General features: G+C 46.6%; 1 protein-coding gene across 1 annotated transcript in view; it reads right to left on the bottom strand.

Annotated features, from left to right (window-relative positions):
* Window positions 1-12,624: 12,624 nt before the first annotated feature.
* The window catches only part of ADAMTS8 (ADAM metallopeptidase with thrombospondin type 1 motif 8), a 41,841-nt gene continuing 35,564 nt past the window's right edge, over window positions 12,625-18,901 (bottom strand). Inside the window, exons 7-9 of the mRNA XM_060251223.1 lie at window positions 18,271-18,440; window positions 17,694-17,869; window positions 12,625-14,350 (exon numbers count right to left, since the gene is read on the bottom strand). Coding sequence (XP_060107206.1) covers window positions 13,621-14,350; window positions 17,694-17,869; window positions 18,271-18,440 — 1,076 coding nt within the window. The 3' untranslated portion in view covers window positions 12,625-13,620. The remainder of the gene's footprint in view (window positions 14,351-17,693; window positions 17,870-18,270; window positions 18,441-18,901) is intronic.

Genomic DNA, 18,901 nt, shown 5'->3' with positions numbered 1-18,901 from the left:
CTTGTTGAGCTTTAGGCCAAATTGGACTATTCAGGCTGTAGTGCAAAATGAGTTTAAGGAATGAGTGGCCCCATACAAACAGATAGAGGGGAGGTGTAACTTCTTTACTCAGCCCATCCATATGTTGAGGTCAGGAAGGACGTTTGTCTCCCTTAACAGTGACCCTCACTTTTCCAAGGGGGCTTTCCTTACATCGTGAGATCCTCATTCGTGTTTTAGTCAAGGGGTAGCTGCTGATTCTTTTCCTTCTTCTTCTGCAAAGTACAAGCAGAATTAAAGATCCAATTTGGTCTTTAGAAGATGCGGTTTGCAGATGGTGGTTAATTTTTTTTTTTTTTTAAAAACCAAGTGTGGGCTGGACCAGCTACCATGGTAGACACAGCGCTGTCCTCCCTGATTCTAATTCTGGCCCATGCTTTTCATAGGGTTACCATGTTTTGAAGAGCAAAAGAGGACGTATTTCCAGACCGACTGCTTCAAACAAGTGATCACCATGACAAATCTCCTTTTAAACACCCCTACTATTTAAATTGTGGCAATTGCTACTAACTTGGAATATTCCTAACCTTCCAACCAAAAAAGAGGACATTACACTGATAAAAAGAGCCCAAAAGAGGTTGGGCACCCCCCCACACACAAAAGGAGGACATATCCTCTAAAAAGAGGATGTCTGGCAAATCTATATTATGACATTAGCTGTATTTCTGACACAGCTTCAGGGAAATGTCAGGCTAAAATGCCTGGCATATTCCAAAGAGGTGTTAGTTACAACGCAGAAGAAAAGACGTATGCTGTGATCTTTGAGTTTGGAAGCACATTGCTGGGGAGACAAATGAATAAAGGAAATGACAATGATGGTATCCAGTATCCTCTAGGGAGCGATGAAATTTTGTTTCGCTATGGATAAGTGGACTTTCTATGTAGGATGAAGACCGGCATAACATCTTCAGCATGACAGAAATGGTTTAAATACACTACCTTGAAAGATAGAGTGTACTGAAAAGAGCTGGGGGGGGGGGGGGATTAATGGTTCTGCAGTTTCCCAGCAGGCCTGAGGAATGCTGGATGTGCTGAATGCCTATTAGCTAGCGCCTGTGAGGTCATTAACATACCTCTCTTCACCTGTCTGTCAGTCTGCTACGATTGCTTCCGCAACATTTACAGGTTTTGTTTCTTGTTTTACTGAAATGAAGGATGGACCTACAAAAATGCAGAACAGGCAGAGTGCTGCTTTGAGAAATAAAACAGGTAAGGAGACTGCATGAAGTTCAGTGGGAGGTGTAGGAGCTTGATCCAACTTTTAATGTACAAGATTCATACGCATGCAAAGAAAGCTGCAATGCCAGATTCACTCCCAGGGAAGAAGACTCCACAATAACTGCTCTTTAGAATGGTACGTTTGTCTTCATCTTCCAATGTATTGGGATCCCAATTATCAGAACCTTGGTTAAACAAACCCACTCGTTATTAACAGATTGCTCTGTAACCTAACTTCAGTGAGTATAACTAGCCATTGCTCCCCAGCCCATTCTGTTTGTGCCAATGTTCCGAGATTCCCTCTGCAGATAAACGAAATCTTGCTATCGTTATTAGAGACAGTCTGAATTTCCTCAGGGAGGAAAGGAAAAACCAGCTCTACTCCAAATGTTTCATCTGGCCTTGAGTTTCTCGAAAGGGGTAAACCAGAGAAAATCTGGGTTAGAACCCCCCCCCCCCCCACCCAGTTCAACCATCTCATATTCCCAAAGAGACATTGTGTGGTTTGGGTTCATCGTTTGTTTAACTGAAAATGTATTACACTGATAAATGATATCTGCTAAGAAATACTACGGTTGTACTTGGAAATGTTCTGCAACTCACAAGCAAAGGGAAGGTAGTTGAAGACAAAGTCATTGTTTCTTGCAAACCAGTGAGAGCATCCAAGGATTCTCTAGGATGGCCTCTCCAGGATATCTGAAAGAATGCAAACCACAAGTCCAGTGGTTTGGCTCAGCCATCTAACCCTCGGTCATCTGGAACTCTATCTCTTCTGCAGCTCCCTTCGTAGGATAAGGAATTCCCTTGGCTTCACAGGATTTATCCATATCCTGCTAAGAGGAGATTGGGACTTCTGCGGCTGGATGTCTTGGGCCCACAAAATTAAAATAGCTGTCTTATGAGGATAAGTTTTTCTGGCCACGATCCACGCCATTTCCTGTTTCTGGTCAGGACTGTCAAGCTGCCTCTTGCTGTTTCTTTTTGAAAAGAATTTATGCTCCAGGTTGTATGTAGAGCCTCGAAATGCGACACGTGCAGCCAAGTTTTTATGTCGAGGCACAGTTCAGATTTGGGGCAAAGATTTAGGACAGCCTCCTCCCCCCTCCTTACCTAAGCTGAAAACCTTCCGTGTGGCGTGGTTTTTACAGAAGTCGCCCACTCGAAGTTTTCTGAAGGGTTCAGAAATGACTTTGACGGGGGAGTGGCCATAGCTCTGTGAAAGAGCCCATGTTTTTGCATATGGAAGGTCCCAAGTTCAATCCCCAGCACCTCCAGCTGAAAGGATCTAAAATCTCAGGGCTGGGGAAGAAGCCCATCTGAGACCACAATAAGCTTTACAACTGTAATTTTTAAATTTAATTTAATTTTATTTATATGCCGCCCTCCCCTGACGGGCTCAGGGCAGCTAACATGCAGAGCAGACCAGTGCTGCTTGCCTAGAATTGCAAATCTCAGCAGCTGAAAGAGAAAAGCTTTTCATTTATTTATTTAAAACATTTCTTAGCTTCCTTTCTACCTTGCAGAACTTAAATGGAGCTCACACTGTAAACAGGCTTGCCTCAGGTGACCTGGTGAATTCCTAGCAGAGGCAAAATTTGAACCTGGGACTCTTAGTCAACATACCACATATTGGTTCTTCACAACTGCTACCAACATATTTTAGCCTATAGTCCTATCCACCACCAGGGCTGTTCCACTAGGGTGTCCTTTAGGCAATCGCCAGAACCATTGCTGAGCGGCCAGTCCTCAGGGAAAAGTTTCCCTTGGCATACAAGTGAAATTAAGTGGCATTCTTCATGCTAAAATGAAGCTGAGAACACCCTCTTAAATAGGGTTGCAAACCTCCTGGAGGGGGGAGGGGGGAGACTTCCAGATTGCATCAATCACTTATTATTTAAAACATTGATTCCACCTCTACTGGAGAAAATGGCTGCTTTGGAAGGTAGATGGCATGGCAATATACCTAAGGTCTGCCCACCTGCCTAAATCCCACTCTCCCAGGATCCACCTTCAAATCTCCAGGTATTTCTGAACCCACAGATGGCAACCCTACAACACACACGGAGAGAGAGAGAGAGATGGAGGGAGTGTGCAGAGCTGCTAGATTTGCCATCTGCAGGAAACGGTCGCCCTTCCCTACATCCCACCCTGCTGCAGGCTGCCAGAGCACATTCTGCACCGTTACAGACCCAGAGACGGTGGAATTCCATTGCTATTTCCTAAGAAAGTGCCCAGTCTCACAATGTCTCAGCAGCCAGACATGGAGTGACCTTCACTGCTTGGCCCCATTAATTCTACATGTGCTCCAGAAATATTGCTCTCAGTTCTCAGTTCCAGAGTAAAAACAGAGACAGACAGAGGAAATAGGACAGGGGTTCCAGCTCTATTCATAGTGGCAGTCTCTCACCATTGGACATGGTCCTGCACTGTTGCAGCTACGGTTGCCAACCTCCAGGTGGGGCCTGTTGTTCTCTGGGAATTACAACTGATCAGACTGCAGAGATGAGTTTCCCTAGAAAAACTGGCTGCTTTGGCGAGTAGACTCTATGACAGGGGTGGCCAATGGTAGCTCTCCAGATGTTTATTTATTTATTTACATTAGACGTTTATCCCGCCCTCTCCGCAAGCGGACTCAGGGCAGCTTACAACAGTCGTTTACGCAATTTAAAACAATAAGTCAATAAAATCTATAAAACATTAATACAATTAAAATTTAAAAACTATTCCACGGTGCTGTACCATTACTATGTTGGCAGTTCTGCTTTTCAGACGGTTGGTCACCGGGAACTCTAGCTGATGTCAGGTGGCAGCTCTCTCTCAGTTTAAGCATCGAAGACCTGTCGAAACAATTCGGTCTTACGGAATGTAAGAAGGTCCCGCAGGGCCCTTATGGCCTCCGGGAGAGCATTCCATAACTCTGGTGCTGCCACTGAGAAGGCCCTGGCTCATGTCAAACGCAACCTGGCCTCCTTTGGTCCAGGGGTGGACAGCAGATTTTTTGTCCCTGAACACAGTGCTCTCTGGGGGATATATGGGGAAAGGTGGTCCCGCAGATAAACAGGTCCCTGACCATAAAGGGCATGACCATTGGCCATGCTGCCTGGGGCTGATGGGAGTTGTAGGCAGAAAACATCTGGAGAGCTACCATTGGCCACCCCTGCTCTATGGTATCACGTCCCTGCTGAGCTCTTTCCCCACCCCAAAGCCCACCCTCCCCAGGCTCCATCTCCCAGATCTTCAGGAATTTCCCAACCTGAAGTTGGCAACCCTGTGGCCTGGAAGGCAGTGGTGGTGTAGGCAAAGTGGACTGCCCCACTTCAACTGCAGGTGGCAGGATGCATTTTAGAAGGGCTCCTTGTGCTAAAATGTGTCTTGCAAACACAAATCCAGCAGGGCAGAACTTTTTTTTCTTGCTGTGTTAGTTTTCTGTTTTCAGAGAGGTACTTCTTTCCTTCCTAATATGGAATGTTCCAAACTAGAATTCCTCCACCTGGAATCTGATGTGGTATGGCCCATTCTGCTCCCTCAGTTGCTTAAAAACACAGACCAAAGTCCGCTCCCAAAATCTCCTGGTATTTCCCAACCTGGAGCTGACAATGCTTTCCCCTTTGCAGCAGACCTCAAACTAGGGTGGTCAGTCTTCGGTCTGGGCAGGGGTTCCCCCAATAAGAACATAAGAGAAGCCATGTTGGATCAGGCCAACGGCCCATCAAGTCCAACACTCTGTGTCACACAGTGGCAAAAAATTTTATATACACACATACACTGTGGCTAATAGCCACTGATGGACCTGTGCTCCATATTTTTATCTAAACCCTTCTTGAAGGTGGCTATACTTGTGGCCGCCACCACCTCCTGTGGCAGTGAATTCCACATGTTAATCACCCTTTTGGGTGAAGAATTTTGGGGGCTCCAATCTGTTGTCCACCAGCTGACTGATGGGGAAGCTCCACCCCTGAACAGCTCCCTCCTGCATCAACATCAGCATGATGATGTCACCGAAAGTGACACCATGTGCTGAGAACGTCACTCATGGACGCTCTAGCATTTTGGTCAAAAACTTTATGGTTACCATGGAGCCTCCAGGAATGGACCAAGGAGCCCCCTACTGGTAGGAAGGTAAGACCTGGCAACCCTACCCCAAACCTTTCTTGTAGGGTTGCCAAGTCCCCCCTGGCCAGCGGTGAGGATGGAGGGGTAGGGTGATCCAGGCTGGGAAACTTCTGAAGAAGAACTGCAGATTTATACCCCACCCTTCTCTTTAAATCAGAGACTCAGAGCGGCATACAATCTCCTTTATCTTGTCCCCCCACAACAGACACCCTGTGAGGTGGGTGGGCTGAGAGGACTCTCACAGCAGCTGCCCTTTCAAGGACAATCTCTGCAAGTGCTATGGCTAACCCAAGGCCATTCCAGCAGCTGTAAGTGGAGGAGTGAGGAATCAAACCTGGTTCTCCCAGATAAGAGTCCACGCACTTAACCACTACACCAAACTGGCTCATTGGAGCTTTGGGGATAGAGCGTGAGGAGGACGGGAGCTCAGTGGAGTACAATGCCACAGAGTCCACCCTCCAAAGCATCCATTTTGTCTATAGAAACTGATTTCTGTAGTCTGGAGAAGAGCTACAATTCCAGCGGATCTCCAGGTCCCACCTGGAGGCTGGCATCCCTACTTCCTTGTTGATTCATGAGGAAGCACTGCAGCATATCCCTTGGTAGGGCAGCCCAGCTCAAGAACGTATATAATAAGCTGATCTGTTTACAGGTAGGTGGTCCAGCTACAGGGGAGAGGGAACAGGTTGGCTTGTTTGTCTCTTTGCCATGGATGCCGCAGCTACCTGCTGAGGAAGCAAACTGAGGCGCTATCTCCCCATGTGGCTCTAATTAGAAAAACATTTAATTAAAAATGACAGTGAGAGGCAGGCAGAGAGTCAGAGAAACAGCAGTAATCATTTAGAGCCTGCTGGCTTTCCGTCAAAAAGCCAAATGCACACAGAGCGAGGGAAGAAGACCAACATGTCGGAAGGGAGAAAGCATCAAACTGAAATTTCTGGACTATTCCCTACTCTTCGATTCCCAAACCAGTTATTCCTCAGGATCCTTGCAAACTAGGGAAATTCCTAGAGATTTGGGGGTGGAGCCTCAGAATGGTGGGATTGGGGAGGGCAAGGACTTCAGCAGGGTATATTGCTATAGAGTCTACCCTTCAAAGCAGCCATTTTCTCCAGGGGGACTGAACTATCTCATCTGCGGATGTTGTAATTCTGGGATATCTCCAGGCCCCAGCTTCTAAACTGTCCCAGGGCCCATGGGTCTCAGTGTCGGAGACAGCTTTGCTCAAAAAGGTGAAAGTTCACTGGCTGATTGGGTGTCTTCTCTAGGGCCAGACAGTCTGGGCTGGAGGGAGATATTTTGGCAGTTCTGCCTGGCTTTGGCAGGGATCCTTTGTTGGGAAGGAAGAGCCCCCGCCTGGGGGAGACCAGCCGCCTGCTCGGCAACCAAGAGCCAAATGGGAGGTACAGGATGGGCTCTCAGCCGTGCTGAAGATGAATGAGGAACGACAGGCAAGGCGAGAGGCAGAAACAGGATCCTTCTTAAGAGAGGGCTCAAACTTCAGTGGAACTCAGATCAAATACATCGTGCTTTTCTTAATGTCCAAGAGAATCCAAAATCAGATTTTGTATTCCCCCCCTCCCCCAGTAAAACCAGCATATTGTGGGGAGTTTCACCTCAACTGTGATATCTGGAGGGCTTTATTTTGGGATATCTGAGTTATTTTGTATTCTCCGGACAATAGGTAGCTTTCTACAGTGCCAATAATCCTAAGAACACCCTTTCCTAGCAGCAAACAGCCACTGAACAAAATGGGACTTGAGAGCAGGATTCTGTTTTCAGAGGACTACTTTTCCTGCTTCTGAACAGGATTACCAACAGGCAATGTCCTAGTTGTAAACCAAAGCCCAGAAGGCTGCTGGCAACAAGATAAGAAGGACGTGGTAAAGAAAAAAAAAAGCTTTAAATGGTACAATATGGGGTTTAAAGTAGGGTTGCCAGGTTCAATTCAAGAAATATCTGGGGACTTTGGGGGTGGAGCAAGGAGCAAGGCTGTAACAAGCATAACTGAACTCCAAAAGGAGTTCTGGTGATTACATTTAAAGGGACTGCACACCATTTAAATGCCTTCCCTCCATTGGAAATAATGAAGGATAGGGGCACCTTCTTTTGGGGCTCATAGAATTGGACCCCCTAGTCCAATCTTTTTAAAACTTGGAGGGTGTTTTGAGGAGAAACACCAGATGCTATGCTGAAAATTTAGTGCATCTAACTCCAAAAACAGCTCACCCCCCGCAGAGCCCCAGATACCCATGGATCTATTATCCATTATATCCTATAGGAATCTGTTTCCCCAGCAGACTTTTCCCTACCCTCCTCCCCTTGCTGATGACCCTGAAGTAGGGGGAGGGCCTCCAAACTGGGGGATCCCCTGCCCCCACGTGGGGATTGGCAACCCTTGGTTTAAGGGCTGAAGTGTAAACATAAAGGGTTCATTCATTTGGGACTTCAGGATAGCTAGCTTCTGAGGGGTGCCCATTTCAAGGAACTGCCCTGGAGATTTGGGGGCAGTGCCCAGGGAAGGCAGAGTTAGGGGATGGGCAGACACTCAGCAGGAATATGATGTGATGCCATAGACACCCCCCCCCCTTTTCCCCAAGCTACCATTTCCTTCCAGGGAATTGATCTTTGCAGCCGGGAGACCAAATGTAATTCCAGGAAACCTCCTTGCTCCATGTATCTCCCAACACTGCCAATGTGGTTGTAGAAGGCAAATATGGAGCTGAGACTTTGCTTTTCCATTACATGTGGAGTCTTAGTGATTTCAGGAAAAGTCGTTAATGCGAAGAAGAGTATATTGGATTTGTACCCTGCTCTATACTCTGAATCTCAGAGTGGCTTACAATCTCCTTTACCTCCCCCCCCCCCCACAACAGACACCCTGTGAGGTAGGTGGGGCTGAGAGAGCTCTTGCAGCAGCTGCCCTTTCAAGAACAACTTTGCGAAAGCTATGGCTGACCAAAGGCCATTCCAGCAACTGCAAGTGGAGGAGTGGGGAATCAAACCAGGTTCTCCCAGATAAGAGATTAAATTTAGATTTAATCAATGCCTTTTCACACTCTTTAGGGCTTTGGCCACTGGAATTGCTTATCATATCACACCTACTGCTGTAAGTGCTATAGGGAGGGCTGCAGAATCCAGCCTCGGTTCCAAATGTCCCTGGGGAGCTGGCAAGGCGTTCAGCAGGACAGTGCAGATACTTCCTGGAATTCAGCATAACTATTTCTGTCCTGAACAGAAACAGATGATGACAAGAATACTCTAGAAGGGCTGCTGCATCCTCTACCACACACCCTTAATCATGACACAGAGCAGAATTTTCCAGCAGGGAAAGGGAAGAGCTGGTGCAAAGGGAGCAGCTACACTATAAGGACAAAACAGAAGCAAAGCAGTCATCACAGGAATAAGAACCAGGAGGGGCTGTGGCTCAGTGGAAGAGCATCAGCTTTGCATGCAGAAGGTCCTGGCATCTGCAGTTAAAAGGATAGAATAGCAGGTGATGCAAAAGAACTGAAACTCCAGACAGCCGGTGCCTGCCGGCCAGAGGAAACACACACACATGAACACATGAAGCTGCCTTATATGGAATCAGACAATTTGTTTATCAAGGGCAGTACTGTCTACTCAGACTGGTAGCAGCTCTCCAGGCTTGCAAGGCAGAGGCCTTTCCCATTATCGACTACCAGACCCTTTTATCTAGAAATGCCACAGATTAAACCTGGGGTTTTCTACATGCCAAGCAGATGTTCTGCTCTGACCTGAATAGCTCAGGGTAGCCCGATCTCATCAGACCTCAGAAATTAAGCAGGGTCAGCCCTGGTTAGTGCTGAATGGGAGGCTACCAGGGAACAGGGTTGCTATGCAGAGGCGGGCAACGGCAAACCACCTCTGAATGTCTCTTGCCTTAAAAACCCTGTAGGGGTCACTATAAATTGGCACCGATTTTACACTAGACTTGTTCCGGGTAGAGAGCCCTTTTGCTCCCAGGGCTTCTCTCCTCCATTTTCGCACAAGTTGCCCCGGAGCTGCGAGTTGGCCCGCTGCTTTTCCACAGCAAGCAGAAACTGCTTGTCAGAGGATCTTGCTTGCTGCAGAAAATTGGCGGGCCAACTTGCAGCTCCAGGGCAACTTGTGCGAAAAAAGAGAGAAGCCCTGGGAGCAAAAGGGCTCTCTACCTGGAACAAGTCTAGTGTGAAATCAGTCTGGGTGTGACTTGACTGCACTTTCCACTACCACCACCACAAGATATTCTACCATGGACATCCCTCCCTCCTTAAGAAACCAATGCTCTAAGGCAGGTTTCTTGGGCTTAGGAGCAGTTTTACGAAGCAAGGGAAAATCAGTATGCCTTAGAACCTGAAACACAGACAGGATGTCCTTAATGTTTTGGTACAAGAGCATAATTCTTATTTTTAAACCCATTTTTAAAAACCCACTGCAGTTTAGCTAATCTTGAGCAAAAAAAGTTTGCAGAAGAACTCTGAAATCCGTGCCAGCTTTCTGCAAACTTGCCAGTCCCCTGTTTGTCTTCGAGTTACCCCGATGAGCCATCTTAAAACAGATCTGTCGGCTTCATCAAAACAAATTCCCTTTTACTGAAATGGAGGAGAGTTTGCAAGCTGCATTCTGTATTTGTCACTCTCGATTAAGCCAACAGCAAAGTCCTGATGGTCAGAAGCTTTTATTTCTGGTAGTAAAAGAACCCGCCTGAATTTCCAGCGCTGAGGCTTGGCTTGCTTCTTGAGCTCTCAGATTTGGAACCGTGCCATAGAAGAAAGAGATGAAATGAAATCTTGCCTTATTAACAAACTTCTTTGATCACTGGGATTAGCGACTGATGGATTGGAGAGTGTACAACACTCCTTTTATACTAAGCATGCTCACTATTAATGACGGGTGAGCTGTCTTGGACTTGACTCAGAATGGGCCCAGTTCAAATGAGTTAATTTGGGTTCAGGCTAAATTGTGCTCCAATTAACTCTTTTGTACCTGGACCCAATTAGGACTGGGAAAGCGAGGCCTCCTTTCCCCAATTTACAACAGCAGGAGGAGACTTCATAGAGGGCTCCTCTCTACTTTGCAAGGATAGATTTGGGAGAGGAGTTAGGGAGCTAGAAGCAGTGGAAAGAAAACCCCCAAATCGAGCTCACTGAGGATTGTGCCTGTTATTTGAGGGGGCTGGGGCTGGTATCCCCTCGATGGCACAATCTGGTTCTATTAGATGCTTTTATCCAACAGAGACCAATGTCGCACTAGCCTTCCCTCGCTCTCACTCTCCTCTTTTCAGTGGGGCTTTTGTCGGATTTCGCACAAGCTGATCTGAGGCTGCAACTTGCTCCATCTCTTTCACGCAACAAACAAGATCCTCTAAAGACCCGTTTCTGTTTGCTGCATGAAAAAGGCAAAGCTGTTTGCAGCCCCCAGGGCAGATAGTGTGAAATCCAACGGAAGCCCCACGGAGAAGAGGAGCGTGAGACTGGCATAAAGCTAGTGGGAAATCGGTCAGAATCTTGCAATGATTGGAGCTGCTATAATTCCATTTATCCCAAATATGGAGCAAACTCAGTTTGCAGAACATGTGCCATTTTAGAGCTGAGGATATCAAGGACCCCCAAATGATACAGTAATTTGTTTTTAAGGACAGATAAGCCAGTATTAAGAATATAGGTTGTGTAAACCGAAATGCTGAGCATATATAATTTTGATTTACTTCCAAGGAATATGGTTAGGATTGGGAGATAGTTTTCAGGAGCAAACTAGCAATTTTTAAGAGGTAGAAATGTGTTCCAGATAACATTTAGGTTATGTAAATTTTCTTATTGTCTCTGATCCTATTTAGCACCATTATTTCTCCTGACAGCTGCAATTTCAGATCCGTTTTTTAAACTTTGGTTGCTGCTTGTCACATAGGGTTGCCAGGTCCCATCTGTCTAAGTTCTAGTAAAAACTAGCACACATAAAATTGTTGTTACCTTTCCCCAACATATAAGTTGGATTTATTAATGGGGGAGGGAGTTTGCTGGAATCATTTTTGAGCAGAATGCTATCATGGCGATGGTAGCTATTGTTAACATTTCTTTGGTATAACAGCAGTAATAAGGTATTGTATTGCCAGTTCCCTGTTCTGTGGACCTCGAATCAGGTGAGAAAGCAGACTGAAGACACAAAGCATTTAGTAAATTTGCAAGCAAAATAAGTTGGTGGATTCTGGAACTATATGTATAAATACTGACACATCCATATGCACTGCTGAAACTGGACAAGCTCCTAACAGGTAACAAAGGACTCGATAGACAGGGGTCTAATTTCCTTTTCTTCTTCTTTTTGGAGAATAATCTGCTTATCTCAGTATATAGCTGGCTAAATAGACAATGGCTTGGAAGCAACAGTGGAGGTTGTATAGATAAGGAAATGCTCACCTGCTCTTAGCTGGAGCCAACACAAAGTGGCTCATGATTCCTTTCTTTGTGGGGGTGGGGTGCATTACACAACAGAATCAAGGCACCACACACTGTTTTGGATCAACTAGCCTCTGTCAATTGTGTCTTGTGGGCGGATTAGAGGAATTATTTGCTAACCTTACTTCCTGATCCATAAACCCCAAACACAAAGAGGGTTTCACTTGTAAGCTACCAGGGACGTTTCTCAAGGATGCTATCACCTGGGAATCACTTCAAAGGACCAAAAGCTACCCATAGTTAGGAGTTTCTGTAATTGAGTCCCAAATGTTGAGCAGAGAAGGCAAAAGGAAGACAAGGATATCCTACCATCCCCCTAAAATTGGGGAGGGAAAGCTGGTCTTCCAGGTGGCCCGAAAAGTACTCCAGTGTCTTCTTCCCCCTATGGTTTGCATTTACATCGCTTTCTACTAGACAAGGGCAGGATAGCCCATTGGGCACTGTTCTACAGTTGGACATTCTTGGTTTTTACAACACACAGCTGGTGGAGATGAATTTTGAAGGGGAAGACCAATGTACAGTGGAAGGGGCTTCTTCTTTCCTCTTATGCTGTTGTCCTGCTGAAAATTTCCACACCCGAGTTGTTGTTTTTTTTACCACTGCTGCGCAAAATTATGATGTGTAACTGCAGTGTGGTGGGATGGTATATTCAGCATGACAGCAAAAGGGGAAAAGGTTAAAAAAATGGTCCCCACTCTCATATACTGGTCTTCCCCTTCAGTCCCAGCAGAAAGAACTTGCTAAACACAAATTCTCACACACACACCTTGAAAAAAAGAATGTTCTTCACTTCCCCAAATGGTGGCCATTACAAAGCAAGAAACAGAAGGACGGATCACGCTCGCCATTTTGGATCTCCAAAACCCTGAGGGAACTGAACTGGCAAATATGAAGATACCGTTTCCTCAGACACGCTGCTTTAACAAAGAAGGAAAAAATGCCTGATCGATCAGCTTCAAATCTTTTGATCAAAGTTTCTCAAAGCACCGGCCAACTGCGGCCCACAGCTTAATGAACTCCTCACAAGAGAGACATTCTCGCATGTACCTTTGAAGCATTGTCTAAGCCTTCCTCTAATCCTCGTGAAAGCCTGTGGAACAGGTTTGCCTCAGGAGCTTTGTTTGGCCGCAGTTTAAAGTGCAGCAGCAAAGAGTTGGGAAATCTGTTATTTGGAAGGAGACCCTGCTGACCGGGAGGCACATGGAGTACTGCGACCAGACTAGGGTGAAATGACTCACACCAAGTCATCTAGAGACATTATTGTCCAAGACAAAGTCTGGCTCATAGGTCCGTGGTAGATCACTGCTTTTCTGGCAACTGGAGATGCAAACTGGTAACAATCAGACAGAGTATCTTTGTATCTGAAGACTGAATCGGTTTTCTTAGATGATGTCCCTCCAATAAGCCCCAGGGGAGGAAAAAAAAGACTTCCTGGAGGTGATCTTTGGGAACAGTCCAAGACACATTTCTATTTCTGCTTAGATGTTAAATATAAATCTGCAAAAAAATAACATTTTTAAATGTCAAAAATCCCATGCTTTACCCCCCCCCCCACCCCGCACTGAGGTAGATGTCTATTTGGAGGAAGACAAAGCAGAAAATGAGTGGTTGTTATTTGATACCTGCTACCCTTTCAAACAGGTCTACCCAATAAGGTCCTGTTCAGGTCTATTTGTGTACTTTTGCCTTTCACCTACATCCTTGCTTGGCAACACCAAGCTCGGTTGGGGTTAGGTTAGTAGTTAGCCTATCTTACACATGCCTCGGATCACGCCTTGGCCCACGCTGGGCCTCAGCACTCTTGCTGCAGCATGCAGACGGCAGTCGCTGACGGCGGTCGTGGGGACCTGCACTTCTCCAGGGCGGTGATTTTCCCTGTGTAGTCAATGCACAAGGCGTTCCGCGTCCGCACACCCTCTCCGCATGTTCGGGAACAGGGGGACCAAGAACCCAGTTGCCAGATGGGGCACGGGAGATCACTGCAGGGCTTGATACCCTCCGGCTTGAGGGCCTCGTCACAAGTCGATGAGGCCTGCCCTTCCACATCCAGGCATTCCACTGTTCGTCTCTGCCAGCCCGAGCCGCAGGATTTGGAGCACTCAGACCAGTCTCCCAGCACCCACTGTGAAGTCAGCATGGGCTTAATGACATTGGACGTGCTCTTCTCCTTGTTCTTCTTATTGTTGAAATGGACATCCTTGGGGATAAAGAAGGTGTACTTCACTTTGGGAGGGAGTGTCTCGCTGGAAACTGTCAGCAGTTGGATAATAAGTGGCTCCGGGAGCTGCTGGAAACTCTGGAGGCGTTCCACGGTGGTCAGGGAGCCGCTGTACTTTAGAATGACCCCCTTCACCAAAATGTCTTGCTCCATGGCCGAAATGGCTCCGTTCAGGAGGTATTTGCCATCCAGGGTCTTTAAAGCTAAATAGTTGCCGTCGTGTCTCATCCTGCGGTGGCTGCGCTGCTTGACATCAATGTTGGTCGCTCCAGCAGGGACTGTGACAATGTCATTATACCCGAACCTGCAAACAACAAAGAGATGGTTAAGGTCCTCTCCATAATCAGTCAGCAAACAAACTTGTGTTGTTCAGACTTTTACTCCATGCCAAACATGGGCTAGTCTATGTATTCACTTTTTGGAATCTAGAGCAGAGATGGGGAATGCCTTTAGCCTATATAGACCATTTCTGGGCCGACTAGTACTCAAAACAAGTACAGCCAGTGCCCATAATAGGCAAGCAAAAGAGGAAGCCATGTAAATAAACTGAGAATGCAAAAGCAGAAGCTCACGGCTGGATACTGCAAATACTATTTGACCACACCTGAAAAATCACTTGTCAAAAATACCATATCCAAAATACAATTTGAGTGCACACAAAGTTGCAAAAACAAAGCCTGACCCGAATAAAACAGTCATTACAAAATGCTGCTCCAATTTGAAAGGTGTGCGTCTCTCCATATTTAAAGAGCAAGCGCTCTATTTTGGCTCCTGCGCTCACGTGAAATTCAATGCGGTAAGCTGAAATTTTCTTGTAGATGACCAATAATTCCAGATGTCCCAAAATAAGTCCAATGGTCCAATGCAGGGATGGGGAATAGTGGCTCTCCAGATGTTTTTTGCTTACAACTCCCATCAGCCCCAGCCAGCATGGCCAATGGCTGGGGCTGATGGGAGTTGTAGGCAAAAACATCTGGAGAGCCACTGTTCCCCACCCCTGCTCCAGTGCAATGGTAGACTGTAAATGAACCATTTCCCAGAATATTTCATCAGGCACAAATATAATATTGGGACTAACTTTCCTTTGCATCCTCGGCTCCCCTTGGGAGCTCGCTCAGCCGTAATGGCCGCCGCCGAAGCCTTTCTTTTCCCACCTGGTTGGATATGGCCATATAATCAGCCCACCTCTCATCTCAGAGCATATGTACAATGTGGACTTAAACTGTTTTAAAGAATAATTTTCGCTTACTAGAACACCTAAGAAACTGTAGCTACATGAAGGGGATGAGCCATCTCTATAACAGAATGCTGAACACAATCAGGATTCCTAAGAAGGTGGGAGTCAGGAAGACATTAACATCAGTACACAGTGTTGCTATATACCTTACGTCTGTGTGTGTAAAATTCTGTCAAGTCACAACTTACTTATGGAGACCCCAGCAAGGGGCTTTCAAGGTAAGTGAGAAGCAGAGGTGATTTGCCATGGCCTTCCTCTGCAGCATCTTCCTTAGGGGTCTCCCTTCCAAGTACTGACCCCACATAGTTTCCAAGATCTGATGAGATTGGGCTATACCAGGGGTGGCCAACGGTAGCTCTCCAGATGTTTTTTGCCTACAGCTCCCATCAGCCCCAGCCATTGGCCATGCTGGCTGGTGCTGATGGGAGTTGTAGGCAAAAAACATCTGGAGAGCTACCGTTGGCCACCCCTGGGCTATACCAAGCCACGTTCCCTCCCATGCTATAGTATATACGATAAAAACCCTAAAAATACAACAGATGCTAGAAGCTCGGGAAAAGTTCCCCAAGAACATCAGAGCCCTGTGGGACTTGCCACAGTTCTGCAGGGCTTGCAAAACTGAACTTTTCTGCATAGCATTCAACAACTAAAGGGGAGACAGCTGCAAAGCCAAAGGTCTGGTAACGCCATTGCACCAGCATTACGAACACCAAGACCACCAAAGATTTGTTAAGATTTGTAATCTATTGATTTTATTGTATATTACTGTTTTAATATAGAGCCCTACGGCGCAGAGTGGTAAAAGCTGCAGCACTTCAGTCAGAGCCCTCTGCTCACGACCTGAGTTCGATTCCAGCGGAAGCTGGGTTTTCAGGTACATATGAACATATGAAGCTGCCTTCTACTGAATCAGACCCTGGATCCATCAAGTCAGTACTGTCTACTCAGACTGGCAGCGGCTCTCCAGGGTCTCAAGCTGAGGTTTTTCACACCTATTTGCCTGCACCTTTTTAGTTGGAGATGCCGGGGATTGAACCTGGGACCTTCAGCTTACCAAGCAGATGCTCTACCACTGAGCCACCATCCCTCCCCGAGCCGGCTTCAGGTTGACTCAGCCTTCCATCCTTCCGAGGTCGATAAAATGAGTACCCAGGCTACTGGGGGGAAAGTGTAGATGACTGGGGAAGGCAATGGCAAACCACCCTGTAAAAAGTCTGCCGTGAAAACGTTGTGAAAGCAACATCACCCCAGAGTCAAAAACGACTGGTGCTTGCACAGGGGACTACCTTTACTGTTTTAATGCTTTATATTTTGTTGTTTTTATTGGTTGTTAGCCACCCTGAGCCCATAATGGGGAGGGTGGGATACAAATTTAATAAAATAAATAAATAAAATATGGAAACAAAGCAACAAATTATAAATCGATGGTGTGGTCTCATTTGGAGTACTGCGTGCAGTTCTGGTTGCCGCACCTCAAAAAGGATATTATAGCATTGGAGAAAGTCCAGAAAAGGGCAACTAGAATGATTAAAGGGCTGGAACACTTTCCCTATGAAGAAAGGTTGAAATGCTTGGGACTCTTTAGCTTGGAGAAATGTCGACTGCGGGGTGACATGATAGAGGTTTACAAGATAATGCATGGGATGGAGAAAGTAGAGAAAGAAGTACTTTTATCCCTTTCTCACAATACAAGAACTCGTGGGCATTCGATGAAATTGCTGAGCAGACAGGTTAAAACGGTACTTCTTCACCCAAAGGGTGATTAACATGTGGAATTCACTGCCACAGGAGGTGGTGGCGGCCACAAGCATAACCACCTTCAACAGGGGTTTAGATAAAAATATGGAGCAGAGGTCCATCAGTGGCTATTAGCCACAGTGTGTGTGTGTGTGTGTGTATATATATATATAAATTTTTTTTGCCACTGTGTGACACAGAGTGTTGGACTGGATGGGTCATTTGCCTGATCTAACATGGCTTTTCTTATGTTCTTAAATACAGTTGTTGTTTTTTTAAAAAAAATGTCTTTCTGCATTGTACTTCTCTAAAACAAACAAATGCGCAATGTATATTGTTATCTGCTTTGGGAAACTGCAGTAGGATGAACTACATCAGAGGACGGCCCATAAAAATAGCCAAGATTGTCCTAAGGCTTAAGTAATGGTAGGTCATGGATTTTTGAGCATGTGGTACATGAAAGCAGTATGCTCGTTTAGGATCCCCATGTCCTTTGTCACAGAGCCAATGCTGAAGTAGTCTATGAACTCACACAAAAAGATCCTTAGAACTAGTTCCAACAGCTTCCTAAATAAGGAATCGGATCAGTCATCGATCCCCAGGGCATTCTACACCCCCAGCATCCTCCACTGAATAGCAGGGTCAGACTGAGCTGTCCCAGCAAATCTCTTACTTGGATTTGTTGAGTGAGCCAGATATCTTCCTGCAAGTTGAGCCGTTGCCGCCGCAAACTCCACACTTGTCTAACTTCTTGGGTGACCCAATGATGTGGTCACAGCCAGCTTTGATGCATTGACCATGTACGCAAACAGAGAGGGTCTCAGGTCCACAGAGCGTCCCATCAATCACCTGATACAAAAATGGAGTAGCATAAGGATCAGAAGTCTGATCACATCGCAGTTTTAATATACCATGACTGCTGAAAATCTGCTTTGGCTGGAACGAACATTCGGTTTTATCCTGCATTGTAATCCATCTGGAATTCTCAGCCGCTTTTCTCTGCAGTTTCTGCACAACTGGGAGAATATTTAAACCTTCCAAATTTGTGGGAGGGGGCCAATATCACGGCTCTAGACTACAGAATTGGCACCGCCAGGGCGGATAAGAGACTTCTGCATTTTGAGTAACATGCACGTACACAGACAGCAGAGGACTCCCAAAGGTGCTTACGAGTGCCATGAGTGAAACATTTTGTTAACGCTGCTCACAAAGGGAGACCTCAGCAGCAGCTACTAAGGCAGAGCTCTTACTTTTGTCTCAAACACTTTGAATTCGTTTCCCCTTTTCGCCCGGCAGAACAGTTTGCAGCGATCACGAGGCGACACCCCTGAGTACATGGGGACCCACTCCTGTCCATGCCCATCCAGCTCCGTGCTGTTGCTGTTGTACTTTTCACACTGCTCCTCTCGAAAACTCTTGTCTGCAAAGAAGAGCAAACAGATCCCAGAAAGGCTCAATGAAAAGAAGTGTTGCTCAGGTTCTCTAGGACAGTGGTTCCCAACCTTTTTGGCACCAGGGGCCGGTTTTGTGGAAGACAATTTTTCCATGGACCAGTGTGTGTGGGGGTGCTGGGGTTTTTGCCACCCCAGGCTGCCTGCCCACACCCCATCCCCGGGGGTCTTGAAATGAGGGGTAGGTGAGGGTTGCTGCCGCACCGCCCCTTCCGGGTGGATGCAAGAGGTGGTGCTATGGAGTGAGGCCATGCTGCCTGGGCAGATGAAAGGGGCAGTGGGGCTGCTCTGCTCACTCCAAGGCTGCCTCCCCTACAAGGGGGAGGTATATTCGGAGCGAGACCATGCTGCCTCTTCCATCTGCCTGGGTGGGTGAAAGGGGTGGTGCAGCACCTCTGCCTTGCTCCGCAGCCCATTTGCTAGCAGGCCA

This window comes from Heteronotia binoei, chromosome 12 (genome assembly GCF_032191835.1).
Source record: "Heteronotia binoei isolate CCM8104 ecotype False Entrance Well chromosome 12, APGP_CSIRO_Hbin_v1, whole genome shotgun sequence".
In the NCBI taxonomy this organism is placed as follows: Eukaryota; Metazoa; Chordata; class Lepidosauria; order Squamata; family Gekkonidae; genus Heteronotia; species Heteronotia binoei.
This window is presented reverse-complemented; position numbering and strand designations above follow the sequence as displayed.